We start from the raw sequence: 16915 nt of genomic DNA on the forward strand, positions 1-16915 counted from the left end.
GCTGATTCCCCCCACGCTGTCCGGGTGGGTCCAAGCCCCCTCTCGAAGCTCCAGGCAAGCTCCCGCGGGCACGGGCCTCGGTTTCTCGTGATGTGAGGGGATCCTGCTCGAGGTGGATGATCGGACGCGCGTCCCCAGACCCCAGACCCCGCGCTGCGGAGGGTTAACTCGCGGGCGGGGCGGCGGCCCGGGAGAGGAGGCGAGGGGAGGGGAGGGGCGGGGCGGGGCGGCCGGACACCCTCGCCCCGCTGGGCCTGCCTCAGCCATGGCCGCCGGCCCCGCGTCCCACGGCGGGCTCCGCCGCGCGCAGAGGCCGCATCTGAGCAAGGTGGGTGCCGGGATCCCGCCCGCCCCCGCCCCCCGATTTCCCGACACGCGAGGCCGGGAGGGGCAGGAGAGGAGTGAGTGCGGGTGCACGCGAGTGTGGATACTACGCGAGCGCGCGAGTGTGGACGCGGGTCTGAGGCGATGGCACTGTGTGAGCGGGGTGGGGCGGCGGAGACCCCGGGGTTGGGGTCGCCGCTCGCTCGCGCCCCCCCTCGCCTCCGCGGTCAGCCACGGCCTGAAATCCCACCATCAGTGAGCGTTAATCTCCTTCAAGCACACTGATCCGGCGCATCCCGGGCTGTTCCGGGGCATCTGGATATGGGGGTGGGGTAGGAGGCCACCGCAGGCCCTCAACCTCCTTTGCCCAGATGGAGCGGATGGTCGTGAGTATGCAGGACCCCGACCAGGGCGTGAAGATGCGGAGCCAGCGCCTGCTCATCACCGTCATTCCTCACGCAGTGACTGGTGAGGTGTTGCAGGGGTGGGGCGGGGTGTGCCGGCCCTGCCTCGGCCTCCCCCTACCCCAGTCTCTGCTATGCAGGCAACGACATCATGGAGTGGTTGATCCACAAGTACTGCATCACAGAGGAGGGTAAGGGGTCAGCCCGCTGCTCTTCCTGCACCCCATACCCGGCCCTGGGGTCGCTGTGCTGATGGCCTAGGGCTGGGGCCAAGCCCACTGTGCTGGGGGACCCGGCTCGGCTCCCCCCACTAAGAATTCACCACCTTGCTCCCCAGAGGCCCTGCACCTGGGCACCCTCCTAGTGCGGCATGGCTACCTATACCCACTGCGAGACCCCTGCCACCTCGAGCTCCGGCTGGATGAAACGCCCTATAGGTTTCAGGTCAGGCTCAACTGGGAGCAGGTAGGACCCATCCCACCAAGCAGCGCCTTGGCAGACACTCCTGGAAGGGGTGGGGCTGGGGCAGGAGCAGGACCTGTGATGTCACTGCAGATCTTGTGGTCCACTGCCCCCTCCCCAAAAGGCCTGGACTGGAAGCGTCCCTGTGACAGAAAGACCAAGTTAAGGGGAGGGACCTTTAGCAGGGCCCCATAAGGGGTAGTACCTGCAGAGGACTCCACCAGCTTACCCGGGGTCCTTAGGCCCCAGCCCTGAAGAAGGGGCCTAAGGACAGGATCCCTGCACCTCAGTGTGCGTCCTCAATCATGATGGAGCCCCCCCTCCTGCCCTCCCTGGCCACACCAGGGACCCTGGCAGGGCCTGCCCTCAGTCCCCACCCCCCCAGCACTACAACTACCTCCTGGGCCTGGGCAGGGAGCCCAGAGTCAGTGAACCAAGCGCAGCTCGGTCCAGGTGGACGGAATGGTGGATGGTCAGCTGAGCCTTGGGACAGTGGGAAGATACTCCCCAGCCAGCCCAGTCTCCTCCCAAGGGAGCTGAGAGGGTGGGGATGACTCTTGGGGCGGGGAAGGCCCAGAAGGTCACAGATACCTTTGTCCTTGCACCACACCAGACGCCCTATTTCTGGATGAGCACCCTGTGGCCAGCCGCTGAGCTGGACTATGGTGAGTGAGGAGGGGTGGGCTAGCCAGGGACAAACTCCCAGGACTGGTGGCTGCAGGTGGGATGCCACAGGGGAGGGGGAGCTGACATTGCTCCTCTGCAACCTGTGCCCTGTCCTTCCAGCCATCTACCTGGCCAAGAAGAACATCCGAAAGCGGGGGGGCCTGTTTGACCACGAAAAGGTGGGACACCCTCCCCACCCCTCCCAGGCTGAATCCAGCCAGAGGAACCCAGTCCCTACTTGTGGCCCTAGAGCACACAGCCCAGACCCCAGGGTGATGTGGATACACAAGCACAAACACCCTAGGTGGTCTCAGAGGGGAGGTGGGGAGTCCACACCCCAGAGCTGGGCACCGGAGGGAGTTTCCCGCTGGAGACCTCAACACTCCGCAGGAGCACTATGACCAGCTGCACAGGAAGATCAGCCACACGTGGGACCTGGTAGTGATGCAGGCGAGAGAGCAGCTGTGGTGAGACCACGCCCTGCATGCCCCGCACGCCCCCGGCCCAGGCACTGGCAGCCCTGGGACCAGAAACAGCACACCCAGGCTTGGCTGCCTGCCCAGGCCTCGGCCTGAAGTGGGGGGTGAGGTGGTGGGTACAGTGTCCCCCCAGCTCTGCCTACCCCCCCCCCCCAGGGCAGCTAAGCAGCGCAGGAAGGGGGACAGGCTGGTCATCGCATGCCAGGAGCAGACGTACTGGCTGGTGAACAGGCCCCCGGTGAGCCCCTTGTGGGGGGTGGTCCTTGGACAGCAGCGGAGTCCTGCTAGCGGTCAGTGTGCCTCCTCAGGTGCTCGCTGAGGAGGACCTGCTTTCTGACCCCTGGGAAGGACATGCTTTTAGGGATCCTGTCAGGTGACAGGAAGTTCTTTTTCTGTGATTCATGAGAACCCAGAGGTCACAAGGCCAGGCCTGAGCTGCCCCCACCCACAGACTAGGACACAGCAGCTTCTCTCTGGGTCTAAGGAAGCAGAATGTGGGCACCTGAAGGCCCTGGGTGGGGTGGGGGTGGGGGGTGTGTGGTGGTGAGTGAGGGCACCTGAAGGCCCTTGGGGTTGGGGGAGGTGAGTGGGGGCAGGCTCAGCTGCAGCATGAGGGACTGAGGTCATAGGCCAAGAGCTTCTGGGGTGCTGGCCTGGGTCAGGCCTTACCCAGATCCGTGGGCCTGGCAGGTGGGTTGAGGTCCCCCTACTGTGCGGGGCAGTGGAGAGACCAGTAGACACAGATGTGTGCTGTGAGGGGCAGTCACAGCGGACCCTGAATAGAAGCTCCGGGGGAAAATACTCCATGAAGAAAAACAGAGAGGAACCCAGGGGCCTGATTACCTCATCAGGTGTGGGTAGTGCCTCTGGGAAAATGACCCTTAATCTTCCACCTGAGGGTCACGGGGTCTCAGGCGTTGAGGGTGGAGTGGGTGTGGCCAAGGCTGAGCAGTGGGCTGAGGGCCGGCAGTGGTCCTGTGGAGGGACCAGTAATGGCGCCCGTGGCCTCCGGGGAGGCATGTGTGTCTGGGGACGGGGTGGTCAGGACGAGGTGCGGCCAGAGGGGCTGTCTCAGGTAGGGTTGGGGTTCTGGCCTGAGCAGCCAGGAGCTCGGAGGTGAGTTTGGCTGAGGCGAGGAAGAACAAGGGCTTGGGGGCAGGTCACAGACTTCGCTTTAGGAGCCAGGAGCTGGGTGAGGGGCTGGAGAGGGGACCAGGGTGGGCTAGACAGGGAGGGTGCCCTGGGGTGGGGATGGGCAGAGAGCATACAGGTCCCGAGTTCCCCTGAGCATGTTTCCACATTAGGGCCTGACATGGGCGCAGAGCTTCAGTGTATGGGGTTAGGAGGGTCTCAGCAGCCTGCCTGAGCTGTGCCCCCGCTTCATCTCATCCCCCCTCTGCAGCCCGGGGTCCCCAGCGTGCTGGAGCAAGGTCCAGAGCGGAATTCCTGCACTGCTGGGCGAGTGCAGATGGTGAGGACCCTGCATGCACACACCCCCAGCCCACTCCCCACCCCTGCACAGTGCCCTCCGCTCCATGTGCCCCCACCTCCCTTAACCCCTCCACCTCCCCCCCTGCCACTTTACCCCACCACTCCACCCACTCCACCACTAGGGGACTGCTTGGGGGCTGCCCACCCACCTGTCCACTTGTCCATCCAAATGTCCCATGATTCAGTCACTCCAAGTCTCCTGCTTTGCTCCCCAGCTCACTGCCCCGACTCCCAGCCCCCTGCTAACTCTCGCTCTCTCTCACCTCCCACCTGCTGCCCTGGGTGCAAGTAAGTACAGTAGACCCTATGGGGGGAGGGGGTCTTTTCCCCCAGGCTAGGGCAGCATCAGGGTCTGTGGGGACTTGGAGGGGTGGCGAGCAGGGCCACGGGCCCGAGCAACCAGGGCCGAATGAACCATGCGCCTCCAAAGCCTCCAAACTGGATGGAATTGGACCAGGACACGTGTCCGAACTTTGTAGCAGCAGAGTCCTCGGTCAGATCCCACGACACCCAAAACATAGAGTGGAGTCATCTAGTACTTTTCTGAGAAAACATCTTCCTGACTTCAAAATCATAGTTCACGGTCACAGGTTTGTGATTTCCAGCAAAGTCACGCAGATAGCTGAGAGGAGAGGTTGGCACCACAAGCATCCTGAGGGTGCTGTCTGCCCTCCCTTCCCTTCAGTACATTTGAAAACATGAAATAGTGACAGTTGGGGAAACTCAAGGCAACTTTGAGCACCTGAGGGCTTGGTGAACACCCCGAAACGTCCAGACTTGAGGCCCCAGGAGGCGTCCTGGAAAGTCAGACCCCTGCATTAGAGGCCAGGGCTCCGGAGGGCAGGGCAGGGGTGGGATGTCAGTCCCTATAGGGACCTGCCTTCTAACTGCAGCCCACCGGCCCCTTCCAGACCAAGACCGTGGATTTCTACAGGCGGGAGGTAGGTCCTGGGGGCAGAAGGGAGGGGAGGGGTGGGCTGGTGGCTCCCAGCCCCGGCGCCCCTCACAGGTCTCCCATCTTAGGTCGAGTGCTTACGAAAGGCACTGGGCAGGGCCCGGGTGAAGTCTTCCGTCTGCCTCGAGGCGTGAGTGGGATGGGGGTGGTGGCTGGAGACCCCCAGCCCAGAGCCCAAACCCTTCCTCCAGTGCCCTCGTCCCCACAGCACTCCCTGCACTGGCCCTGGCACCACCCTCCACCCCCAGGTACCTGAAATTTAGCAGCCAGCGTGGGCCGCACGACCCCATCATGTCGGGGTGCCTGCCCAGCAACCCCTGGGTCACAGACAACGATACCTACTGGGCCATGAATGCACCCAGGTGAGCCCGGGGTGGGCCAGGAGCTGCAGGTGTGCCCCTGCCTTCCTCGTGCTCCTGACCCACCCGCCCCTCCCCCAGCGCGGCCGTGCCCACAAGGCTCCGTGTGGAGCAGTGGGCCTTCAGCTTCCGGGAACTCTTGGAAGACCCTGTGGGACGGGCCCATTTCATGGACTTTCTCAGTAAAGAGTTCAGTGGTGAGAAGCCCCCGCCCCGGCTCCCTGCTCGAGCCCCCCCCCCCAGGTTTCCACCAGCATGGGGTGGGCCTGACCCCGTGCCCGGACCCCCAGCTGAGAACCTCAGCTTCTGGGAGGCCTGTGAGGAGCTGCGCCACGGAGGGCAGGCCCAGGTCCCCGCCCTGGTGGACGCCGTGTACCAGTGAGTGCCGCAGGGTGGGGCGGGGGGCGGGCAGCGGCCAGCCCAAATGGCCCAGACCCACCGGGGCTCCTCTCTCCCATGCCAGGCAGTTCCTGGCCCCCGGTGCTGCCCGCTGGGTCAACATTGACAGCCGGACGATGGAGCGGACGCTGGTGGGCCTGGGCCGGCCGCACCGCCATGTGCTGGACGATGCCCAGCTGCATATCTACATGCTGATGAAGAAGGTAGGCGCCTCCTCCCTCGCCGCCCCCCCCCCCCCCCCCCCCCCGCCCCAAGCCAGTGTCAGGTGGCTTCAGTGGCCACAGCTCAGAGGCTGGTCCGCACCTGCTCCCCGTGGCTCCTGCCAGCTTAGTCCCGCAGCTCACACTGCGCTTTACAGAGCAGCAAACCGAGGCTCAGGGCAGCTGCAGGGCTTGTCCAGCCGTGGTTGTAAAGTGTTCTAACGTGGAAAAGGTCAAATATGAACAAAAAGTAAATGACGAATCCCCACGTACCTACAGCCCACCTTCACAAACTGTCGACTCGGGGCCCATCTGGACTCACGGTCCATCCTGTCCAGTGGCCTACCACACACCACCACCCCGCCCCGCGACTTTAAAGCCATTTCCAGACTTCCTGTCTGTAGGTATTGCAGGAAGTTCCCTTAAAGGACACGGCCACCGCTTCCCTTTCAACATGGCTGCAGAGGCCAGCATCACACGCGAAACACCAGCAGTATTTACTCAATGCCCTCGAGTGGCCAGTCGCGTCCCCTTCCCCATGTGACCTCAGGCTAGTTTCCCGCTGCTGCTTATTCTCTGTGCTGTGGAGTGTAGAAGCCTGATGGGGTCTCGGGGCTGAGATCAGGGTGAGAGCAGACTGGTTTCTTCTGGAGCCTCCAGGGGAGAATCCGTCCTCCTTTCTCCAGCTTCTGTGGACACTGTGTTCCTTGATCAGATTGTTTTCAGTTTTGTTGTTGTTGGTTCGGTTTGGTCGGGAATAGTTACTTCAGAGGTGGTGTCCGATGTGTTCTCCACTCAGGAGGGATGTCAGTCCAGCTCTCTCTCTTTTGTGGTGAAAGCAGCCTTGACAGTCTGGCCCAGATCCATGATTTCATGAGGGTATGGGATGTTCTAACCCATCACTGCCTCCCTGTTCTGACGCCTCCTCTCTCTGCTCGTTGCTGTCCCAGTGGTACCGATCATAGAGGAAAGGCAGGACCGAGGCTTGATTCCTCCTTTAAACATATTTATTTATTTATTTATGGCTGTGTTGGGGTCTGTTGCTGCTGTGCGCGGGCTTTCTCTAGTTGCGGCGGGCGGGGGCTACTCTTCGTTGCGGTGAGCGGGCTTCTCATAGTGGTGGCTTCTCTTGTTGCGGAGCACAGGCTCTAGGTGCGCGGGCTTCAGTAGTTGTGGCGCATGGGCTTAGTTGCTCCGCGGCATGTGGGATCTTCCCAGACCGGGGTTGAACCCGTGTCCCCTGCGTTGGCAGGTGAATTCTTAACCACTGCACCACCAGGGAAGTCCTAAACATAATTATTTTTAAATATTTTTTTTCCTAATTTTTTTGGCTGCATCGGGTCTTCATTGTGGCACACGGGCTTCTCTCTAGTTGTGGCGTGTGGGTTTTCTCTTCTCTAGTTGTGGTGCTCGGGTTCCAGAGCGCATGGGCTCTGGAGGTGTGGCACGTGGGCTTAGATGTCCTGCTGCATGTGGGATCCTAGTTGCCTGACCAGGGGTCAAACTTGCGTCCCCTGCATTGGAAAGCAGATTCTTTACCACTGGACCACCAGGGAAGTCCCTTGATTCCTTCTTTAAGTACCACTTTTCAAAATAAGCAGTTGGACCCCTGGTATCTGCCAAGGGTAGTCAGTGAGGTTCGGATGCTTTTAATACCATTGTAAATTCACGTTTTGACCATATTTGATGGGTTTCAATCCCTTTCAGTCCTTGTCTCATGGGATGTGCAGAGGTCCCACCCTCTCCGGCTGATTGCTCTTGAGTCCTGTGACGTGTCCGAAATCTATGGTACTTCCTAGCTTTCTAAGGGGCTGTCCTACTCCAGACCTAAAGCCAGCCATTCCTCGGGCCCTCAGCCCTCCCTCGGGGGTGGTGTTCAGAAACCATGACCTGCACATCAGACCCGTCATAGTGCCAGGGGTGGTCATGGTTCCCAGGACTTTCAGTGGACAGAATCAGGAAATACGTGTTTTAAATAAAACATACCAGGAGTTCATACTGATACTTCTAATTCGGAATCAGGATTATAGAGTTTCCTTAACCTCTTTGGCCTCTCTCTCTCTCTCCTCATTCCCCTACTGAACATCTGGGTTTTCAGTGGTGCCAACATACTCACTCACTTGCTTTTTCTCGAGATTCACTCAGTAGCTCAGCTGAGCAGCACGACACTACCATTCACAGTGACTGAGAGTCGTTTACTGTTTGTTTATTCGGTCATTTGTCCACAGCCCCTCAGACGCCCCTTGGACACTCGGTTACGTGTGGCTAGGGTGGTGTCGCCCGCTGGACGCCCAGCTTCACTTGTCCCCCTTCAGTGTTTGGGGGTTGCTTATTTATTTTATAATTACATAAAATATCTACACAGCTTCAAAATCCAATCTACAAAGTACATTCAACTAAATCTTGTTTATACCCCTGTCCCTCCACCAGAAGTTAACAATTTAAAATGTGTATTTTTCTTTTTTAAACATAAGCACCTGGGTTCGTAGATTCCTGTCCCTCTTTATTGAATCCCGTGGATTTGTCGACCTTGCCTTTGTCCCGCTCCACATGCCCAGCCTCACTCTGTGCGTCTGCAAGAACTAGTGACACCGGTTCCCTGTCGCAGGAGGCGCCACGTTCACTCCCCGTGTGGGCACCGGGCTCCTGCGTGGTTGGGGGCTGGTCTCCCTGAGCCCGACCCGGTTTGGGCTGGTCTGGGGAGGCTGCTCCGGCCCAGTCCACTGTGGGCCCCGCCCTTGGAGGAGCCTGGGCAGTGCTGGCTGAGACCAGGAGTGGGAAGGGATCAGGCCCAGATGCTGTCTGTTGCAGGACTCCTACCCGAGGTTCCTGAAGTCGGATTTGTACAAAGACCTGCTGGCGGAGGCCGTGGTGCCCCCGAAGACCAAGCGACGGTCAGCCAGGTGGTGCCCAGGGAGGCAGGTGGGATGCCGGGGGTGGCGCCCTGTGCTCAGGCCCCTTCGTCTCCACAGGGTGTTCCCGTTCATGCGGAAGCCGCGCCATTCCAGCCCCAGCCCTGCTCTCCTTCCTGCCTCTGCCTCCAGGGAGCCCTCGGGTGGTGACGGGGAGGCCTAGGTGGGCCTGGGCAGGGGCAGAATGGGGCCATCTTGCCCTCATCAACTCCTCTTGCCCAGGGTCCTTGCAGCCACTGAGACTCCCTGGCGCGGGAGTCCCCTCAGAACCCGAGCGCCCGGCCTTACGGGGACACCGACCTCTGTGGCTTCCACCTTTCCCCTTGTCACACCCCCCCCCAGAAGGGGCTGTTCGGGTGCTGATTCCCAGGGCAGGGGTGCCCTGGACTGAGACAAGATGGCAGCACACCTGGCATTCCACGCCGGTTCCCACCCCGCTGGTGACTCCCCGGGCAAGATTCATAGTCAGGTGGCTTCCAGCAGGGCGCGTGGGCATGCAGGGGGAGGTGCTGCCCCCACTGGGCCGTGGCCTCTCCACCTCCGTGGCCACCCGAGGCCCATGGCTTCTCCCCGGTGTTGTACAGAGATGGCTCCAGCATCGTTGCTCCTCCAACAGCCAGCCCTGGTTCACAGCCAGGGCGGCAGAGCCTCTGGGGAAAGACACCAGGGAGTCCCCACTCCGAGGGCCCCCCGAGACTCAGCTGCTCCTTTGGGAGTACAGCCAGACTGGCTCAGCTGGGGCAGCGCCACCCCTCCCTCAGGGCTGCCCACACCCTCCCGCTCCCAGCGCAGAAATAAAAGACCTTTGGGTCCTCACTCTGAGCCTGTCCTGCTGTGGTCCAAATCGTGGTGGGTGCACATGTGGTGGATGTGCTTGTGGTGGGTGTGCACGCACGTGTGGCGTGTGGGTGAGGAATGCACTGGTGAGGGAGGTGGTGAAGGACAACAGGAAGTTCAGGTGTCAGAGGCAGTGGGTGGAGGATCCCTTGTGTGGGGTCTGTAGGCCTTGGGCTGGGCTCAGGCTGCAGACTTGGGGAGACAGTGGGGAGCTTGTGCTCTGGTGGCACACGGATGCCTGAGTCTTCCAGGGGAGAGTGAGCACAGAGTCTAGGAGGCTGTCTGGTGTTGAACCCAGCCTCTCCAGGGTCAGCTGTGCCCTATGACGTCACAGTGACAGGGAGCACAGTGCAGGCTTTATTTACAAGTCCAGGCTGCACTGGTGAGGTTGTCTCCGGGGCGGCCCAGACCCCAAACTCCTGCACATCATCCTGGAACCTAAAGGCTGGTCCCTGCCCAGAGCCGGCTTCTCCATCCTCCGCTGTGGACCCAGACCTGGGCCCTTGGGCCCGGGTGGCTTCTCACAGGGACACGGAATCCAACCCCTCAACCTCAGCCTTGTTGTTGCCTCCCAGGCCTTCACAAGGAGAAACAGACCTGGTTCTGGAAGCAGGCTTGTCACACGTAAGCGCCTTCAGGAAATTCCTGCAGGATTCTCCACAACAGCCCCCATCACTTTGGTAACCCAAACCTTTGTCTCACTGAAGCCCCCTGGGCTCCTGCTGCCTGGGCGGCTACCAGAGCTCAGTCCTGGAGGACACAGGTGCTGGGGGGGACCCCCTGCCTGTCCCGGGTGGGAGAGTGCCCACAGGCTGGGTTCCTAGCCTGCTGTGGGTGAGCAGGGCGGGAACCACAGACCTGAGATGCACTTGGAGGCCGTGCTGGACGCTCCCAGTCTCTGATTGATTGGGTGGTGTGGGTGCTGGCCTCACCTCCCCAGCAGCCTTTCCCACTGATCCAGCAGACAAACACAGGCACACATGGGGCTTTCCAGACAGTGCAAAACCAGTGTTTATTCTGATTTCTTCCCGAGGCACCCGCGGTCATCAGGCTGCTTGCTTTTGTCCGGGCACGGCTGTGTCCCACAGCACCAGGCGGGTCTGGGGTGACCAAGGCACAGAGGTGAGTCTTGCATCAGGTGACACCGACTGTGGGGGGGTGTCCAAGCACCAGGAAGGAGGGGCCGCTGGCTACACCCAGGGGTGCAGGGATCCCTGAGGGACAAGGAGCTCCAGTGTGTACCCAGGGGTGCACGCTGACCCCAGGGCACATCCTGGGGCCAGGTCCTCGGGACCCTCACAGCTCAAGGCAGCCCATCTGTCACATCCTCCCAGGACCCATTCCTCATGGGCCCTGTCATGGGCTCTCCAGGGCGAGTTACCACCAACCACACCAGGGTGTAGGCCTGCGTCAAGCCACCAGGGCCCACCACCCTCTGAGCTCCACGACCCCAGGGAGACAGTGCAGAGAAGGCAAGGCTCAGACAGAAAGAGGGAGGGGATTCTGCAGCCAAGGCTCTGGCCAGGCATGGAGGAGTGAGGGTGAGCTGCTGCCAGCACAGGCTCTGCCCAGGGAGACCTGGGTGGGGCTCGGAGTGGGGACCTGAGCGAGGACCTGGCATGCTGGCGGGAGAGGGGAGAGGCCCTGGCACGTCCCTGGGGTAACGGGCCCAGTGGAGAGCGTCGCCAGGTCACCAGGTCGGGAGTCAGCGTGCAGACCGAGCCAGTGAAGGGCTGACTTCCCAGGATGTGAAATTTCGGCAGCCACCTCCGCTTCGGGCTCTGGCCAAACCACGTCTAGGCCTCGTTCCGGTACCGTAGGCGAGAGAACCGGTCCCTGACGGCCTGGTCGCTGTCGGGGCCACCCTCAGCCAGGCGGACTACCTTGCTGCTCGGGATGAGGTCCCGCACCTGGTGTTTGGCCACAGAGACCAGGCCGGGTGGATCCGGGCTGGCCGGGCCCGTCAGGAGAATGTAGGCAGCGTGGCAGCTCGGCTCAAGCAGAACCACTGTGGGGACATGGCCATCAGGTCCCGGGACCAGCCAGCACAGGCCTCCCATGGCTGGCGGCCCGGGCCCATGCGGGGCACACTCACCCTGGAAGGTGACAATAGGGGTGGAGATGTTGGCCAGTTCCAGCAGGACTCCGGGCTGCGTGGGGTGGAACATGTACAGGTGGTGCCCGGCGGCTCCGCGCTCCTGCAGGGAGTGCAGTGGGGGCATGAGGCTGACCCTCCTGGACGCTCCTGACTGGGACCACACCCAGAGCTGTGTCCGCCGGCGTCCCACAAAACACCCACCTCCCGCCCCCCTTCCCCACCTGACCCTGACCCTTCTCGGTTGTCTTCCAGCTGCCACCCCTCGCACCCACTTCCTCCCAGAAAGCCCAGACCCCCTTTTCCTGCCCACCCTGCATGGCTTCTATCTATCTGCACTCACCCAGCCACCGGCTCCACCCCATGCCACAAACCAGGACCCAAGACTGTACCGTCTGGTTGGCACCAGCCAGCTCGTGGAGGCCCCAGAAGAAGAAGGCGGAGCGGTGGTCTGCGGTGGGAAGGCTGGCGGACCGCGGGTCCCTGGGGAGGCCTGGGAGAGCCTGGCTCCACAGGACAGCCCCGGAGCTGAGGTCCAGGAGCAGGATCTGCAGAGGGAGGGGCAGCACAGGGTTGCGTCCCAGAGGGCGGCTCACCGAAGCCTCTGGTCCCCGCTCAGCCTATGGCTCAGACCAGCTTCCCTCAGCTACGGGCAAAGGTGAGACCCAGGAGCAAGTGCCGCAACCTGTCTCTCGGAGCCGGTCCCGTTCTCAATGACCATGGCTGGGGTGTCGGGTTTGTAGTAGCCGAGGATGGGTTTTCTGGAAGGAGAGTGGAGAGGAGGGCTCACACGGGCCTCTGAAGGAGACACCTGGGATAGGCTGCGGCCGCACCTGCACGGGCCGGAGCTTTGACGCCAGGGGGTCTCACTCTCCTCCCCAAGGGCAGGGTAGCACCAGGTGACAGGCAGTGGCCTCTGGCAGAAGCATACGGGCCTTGTCCCCAGGGCCGCCAGGGGTGGGGGTGGGGGGACACCCTGGGGTACCCAGCTCCCTGGAGAAGGACCCCATACCTCAGGACCTGGGCTGCACCGAGGGTCCACCTGGGCACCAGCTCCTGCCCGTCCAGCAGCACGCAGGCCTCGGAACTCACAAGAAGCAGGTCCTCACCCACCTTCCCCGGAACGTTCATCAGGTAGCGGACAGCTCCCGAGCTACATGGGCAGGAGGGACGGGATAGGGCCCGTCCCTAGGGTAGGGTTGGGGACGGGACCCTCCCCAGCGATGCCTGCCGGGCTGTTTCCCTCAGGCTCCCAGGGCTCAGCCTCATCTTTCTTACTTCTCCAGTTTCAAACTACAAGGAAGGCCCTCACCGGATGCAGGGACCAGTGAGCCCGGGGGCGGGGGGGCCATCTTCTCCCCTGTTTTTATTTGTCTTCTGTTTGCTGGTTTACTGAGTCTGAGCCCAGGACGACCTCAGACACCTGACACAAAGTAAGGGCCCTGTGCCCGCCCTACGGCTCCTCCTCGCACCCGGGGCCCCGCGCACAGGCGCCCACACCCCCGACCTGTGCTCCTGCAGCCTGCGGGAGGTGGCGTTGAGCCTGCCCTCCCAGAGGGGGTCGCTCTTGAGCGAGCTCTCCCTCCCGGTGGCCTTCTCATACAGGCCCTTCACTGAGTGGCTGCAGAGGGAGGTGCCTGTGAACAAAGAAGAGCCTTGCGTCACCTGTCAGCGGGTGATGACTTCCAGTCCCTGGAACGACAGCGGGAGCCACCAGCCCCACACCTGCTTCCTCCCAGGTGCCAGCAGGCCCACGAGGGAGGCCACCCTGGGGCAGCGGATGCCACGTACCGCAGGGGATGAGGACGTAGTGGGCACCTGCACTGGTGACATAGAGGATGGAGCCGCTGGTCCCGTCCACACCCAGGCTGCCCGGGGGGCCGACTTGCTGCCCGGTGCCGCCTGAATAGACGTAGCCGTTGACCTGCAGCACACGGAGGAGAAGGGGAGCAGGCCCACCCACTATAGGGTCGAACCTATAGTGTCTGATGCCAGGAGACGTGGGGCCGCCCGCACCATCCTCAGAGCTGTGCCCATGGCACCAGTGGGAAGCGCACTCTCTGCCACTCTTGGGGGGCCCAGAAGTGCCCGCTGGGTCTGCAGGCACCCGAGCTCGGGGCAGCGGGGGAGGCCAGTGGCTGGAACGAGAGCTGTACCTGGTTCTCCTCCTGGGTGAGGACCAGCAGGTCTGGGACCCCGTCAGCATCGATGTCAGGCACCTGGAGCAGAGGGCTCAGGATGGACACGTTCCCCCCGAAGCTGCTGGGATGGCTCCACAGGGTCTCCCCTAAAACCAAGCACAGGGCCCGTGTGCTGCCATGGAAAAAGACATGCGTGTAGCCGCCTGGCGCCCATAGGCACGTGTCAGCAGCGTCACTTTGGGGCAGCACAGCCCCCTCCTTTCTTCTCATCCTGTTTCCAGTGTTTGGCTGACGCAGATCCTCCCCCTCAGATGGGCAGGGCCTCGCCTCCCTGCCGCCCACTGGGGTCACACATGCAGCCTCTGCCCCGTGCACAGGACGAGAATGAAAGTGCAGCCTTGTGGACGGACCCGGGGACTGAGGTCCTGACCTGACAGCATGTGACCCGAGTATGATCTGCCCACGCCCGTGTTTAGTCAGATTCTTCTCTTCTCAAAATATTTCCAGCTTGCTCTTTATTCTCCTCCCTACTCTTAAAACCACAACTTACAAAGGAAGTGCTGCTACCCCCAAACCTAGCATCAAGGCACAGAATTCCTTAGGGCTTCGGAAAAGGACCAGGTCCTGTTGCCTTAAGGCAGGTCTCGGGGCTCGAGCTAGCCAGGCCCACACACCCCATCCCCGGGGCCTGCCCAATGAGCGGGCATCAGCAATGCCCCCACCCCCTCCAGGTGCCATGCCGCAGGCACAGGCGGGACTTAGGAGGGGACGACAGTGAAGTGTGACTCCTCATGGGGCGTCCCCCTCCCACCCGTGCCTTCCTTCCTATCCAGCCACACCGCCCACAAGAGCCCGGGCTGACCCTCCTCAGAGCATCCTGGCATCGGACCCGTGTGCGGAGGCCTGGGGGACACAGGAAGCAGCCTACCTGTGACCGAGTCTACCGCAATGAAAGGGCCAGGTCTGCCGAGGATGATGCAGGCAGAAGACGCCCCGCTGCCCCTCGGCTGGGGGACACCGCACTCCACAAGGGCCCTGTTCTGGGCCACGGGCCTCTCCCAGAGGACGGTGCCGTTGGCCCCCGACACAGCGGCCACGAAGGTGCAGGGGGAGGAAAAGCCTGGAGGGAGAGACCCAGGTCTGCAGGGCTGAGCGTGCCGGCCTCGTGCTGTGGCCCTGCCCTGGGCTCTGTCCCTGGATCCCTGGTGTTGACCCCATGGGGTCAGCAGCCCAGTGAGGAAGGTGAGTGACATGAAAGTTCCCAGAAATTCCACCAACTGCTTCCCCCAAAACCGAGAGGGCGAGGGGATTCCTCCTCCTGCAGGGAGCTCATTTTTTGGGTAAAAACAAAATTACCTTCATCAGCACAGGAGAGGCTGAAATTGCTTCTGCTGCTGTTGGTGTTTTTATAAAGAAAGAGAACATCCTGGATCCTGTCCTTGTTCACGTCTTCTGTGGCCAGAAAGTCATAGGCAACTGAAAAGGAAACCACCGGCTACTTTCCCAGGCCAGGCCTGACGCGCCCCACTCTGGGCGCCGTGGGGCTAGTGCCAGGTGCAGCTGCCCACGGAGCAACCACAGGGAAGCGCTGCTTCCTCGTGGGCTGGCAGCCCCACACCCCTTCAGAGCAGCAGCAATTCTTCATCACTTGGGTGTCCGTTGTTAAGGACACCTGGGCATCACAAATGGACGTTCTGCACACCTTCTGCTCAGGGCCAAGTCCCTCCCCAATCAGACTGGGGTCTGGAGTCCACATGTCCACACTCACAGGGGCTACCTCTTCCTTCATTCAAGGACTCAAATGATAAACTACATGCTTTAAAATCAAACACCAAAGGAACAAAATGAGGCCCTTACCTCACTCCATATACAAAAATGAATTCAAAATGGATCAAAGACCTAAACTTAACAGCTGAAACTGTAAAACTCTTAGAAGAAAACATAGGGATTGGTTTTGGCAATGATTTCTTGGATATGACACCAAAAGCACAGGCAGGAAAAGAAAAAAATAAGTAAATTGTACTTCATCAAAGGACACCATCGAGGGAGTGAAAAGACAGACCACAGAAGGGGAGAAAATATTTGCAAACCATACCTCTGATAAGGGATTAATATCCAGAATATACAAAGAACTCCTACAACCCAACAACAAAGCAAACAACCCAATTCAAAAATGGGCAAAAGACTTGAATAGATGTTTCTCCTAAGAAGATATACAAATAGTCCATAAACACATGAAAAGATGCTCAACATCACTAGTTAAAAGGGAAATGCAGACCAAAACCATGAGGGGACCTCCCTGGTGGCGCAGTAGTTAAGAATCCGCATGCCAATGCAGGGGACACGAGTTCAATCCCTGGTCCGGGAAGATCCCACATGCCTCGGAGCAACTAAGCCTGTGTGCCACAACTACTGAGCCTGCGAGCCACAACTACTGAGCCCGTGTGCCCTACAGCCTGTGCGCCACAAGTACTGAGCCCACGTGATGCAACTACCGAAGCCCAAATGCTCTGGGGCCTGTGTGCCGCAACTACTGAGCCCATGTGCTGCAACTACTGAAGCCCGGGCCCCTAGAACCGGTGCTCTACAACAAGAGAAGCCACCGCAATGAGAAGCCCACGCACCGCAACGAAAAGCAGCCACCACTCACAGCAACTAGAGAAAACCAGTGCACAGCAACGAAGACCCAACACAGCCAAAAATAAAAATAAAATTATGAAAGCAGGGACTCAGACAGTTACTTGTACATGAATGTTCAAAGAAGCATTATTTACAACAGCCAAAAGGTGAAAATAACCCAAGTGTCCATGGATAGAAGAATAGATAAACAAAATGTGATCCATCCATACAATGGAGTATTATTCACCCATAAAAAGAAATGAAGTCTGCAACACGCTACAACATGGATGAACCTCGAGGACATTATGCTCAGTGAAATTAGCCAGTCACAAAAAGACAGACAATTCCAGTTATGTGAGGTACTTAGAACAGGCATATTCTAGAGACTAAAGTGGAACAGAGGTTACCTGAGGGTGGACAGGAGGGCAGGATGGGAGCTGCTGTGTGTTGGGCACAGAATATCTGTTTGAGATGATAAAGGTTTTGAAAAGAGTGATGATGGTCAGTGCAGCGTTGTGAATGTTTGAATGCCACTTATTTGTTCACTTTAAAATGGCGATTTTTGGGTGATG

The 16915-nt window shown here is 60.3% G+C and overlaps 2 protein-coding genes across 26 annotated transcripts in view; one reads left to right on the forward strand and one right to left on the reverse strand.

The window, feature by feature from the left end:
- The first annotated feature begins 235 nt into the window (after positions 1-235).
- On the forward strand, positions 236-10338 carry RGS11 (regulator of G protein signaling 11). 20 transcript variants are annotated; one of them, XR_012326173.1, is made up of 17 exons: positions 236-328; positions 696-792; positions 869-919; positions 1066-1172; positions 1804-1855; positions 1977-2035; positions 2247-2323; positions 2492-2573; positions 3738-3806; positions 4720-4767; positions 4850-4911; positions 5030-5143; positions 5222-5518; positions 5604-5742; positions 6539-7527; positions 8551-8633; positions 8712-8765. XR_012326173.1 is itself a non-coding variant. In XM_073792563.1 (17 exons), the coding sequence occupies exons 1-17, from the start codon at positions 266-268 to the stop codon at positions 10310-10312; spliced, it is 1584 nt and encodes a 527-aa protein (XP_073648664.1). In that variant the 5' UTR covers positions 236-265; the 3' UTR covers positions 10313-10338. The 20 variants fall into 20 exon arrangements, 17 of the variants coding, with proteins under 17 accessions (XP_073648664.1, XP_073648670.1, XP_073648672.1 ...); XR_012326174.1 differs by having other exon boundaries at positions 7447-7527; positions 8712-8755; XM_073792563.1 differs by lacking the exons at positions 6539-7527; positions 8712-8765 and adding an exon at positions 10064-10338 and having other exon boundaries at positions 5222-5337; positions 5431-5518; positions 8551-8661.
- Positions 10339-10481: 143 nt separating this feature from the next.
- FAM234A (family with sequence similarity 234 member A) overlaps positions 10482-16915 on the reverse strand; it is a 31128-nt gene continuing 24694 nt past the window's right edge. For all 6 annotated transcript variants that reach the window (XM_033839354.2, XM_033839356.2, XM_033839353.2 and 3 more), the window contains 10 exons: positions 15081-15200; positions 14653-14844; positions 13740-13870; positions 13375-13507; positions 13091-13220; positions 12596-12736; positions 12269-12344; positions 11976-12131; positions 11584-11686; positions 10482-11496 (listed from right to left, as the gene is read on the reverse strand). In XM_033839354.2, the coding sequence (XP_033695245.1) occupies positions 11285-11496; positions 11584-11686; positions 11976-12131; positions 12269-12344; positions 12596-12736; positions 13091-13220; positions 13375-13507; positions 13740-13870; positions 14653-14844; positions 15081-15200 (1394 nt within the window). In that variant the 3' untranslated portion in view covers positions 10482-11284. The remainder of the gene's footprint in view (positions 11497-11583; positions 11687-11975; positions 12132-12268; positions 12345-12595; positions 12737-13090; positions 13221-13374; positions 13508-13739; positions 13871-14652; positions 14845-15080; positions 15201-16915) is intronic.

The sequence above is a fragment of the Tursiops truncatus genome, chromosome 15 (genome assembly GCF_011762595.2).
Source record: "Tursiops truncatus isolate mTurTru1 chromosome 15, mTurTru1.mat.Y, whole genome shotgun sequence".
Taxonomy (NCBI): domain Eukaryota; kingdom Metazoa; phylum Chordata; class Mammalia; order Artiodactyla; family Delphinidae; genus Tursiops; species Tursiops truncatus.

Coding starts and splice junctions, on each gene's coding strand:
- RGS11 (XM_073792561.1), top strand. CDS start 266: ATGGCCGCCGGCCCCGCGTCCCACGGCGGGCTCCGCCGCGCGCAGAGG. Junction 329..695: donor AGAGGCCGCATCTGAGCAAG/GTGGGTGCCGGG, acceptor TCCTTTGCCCAG/ATGGAGCGGATGGTCGTGAG. Junction 1,173..1,803: donor AAACGCCCTATAGGTTTCAG/GTCAGGCTCAAC, acceptor GCACCACACCAG/ACGCCCTATTTCTGGATGAG.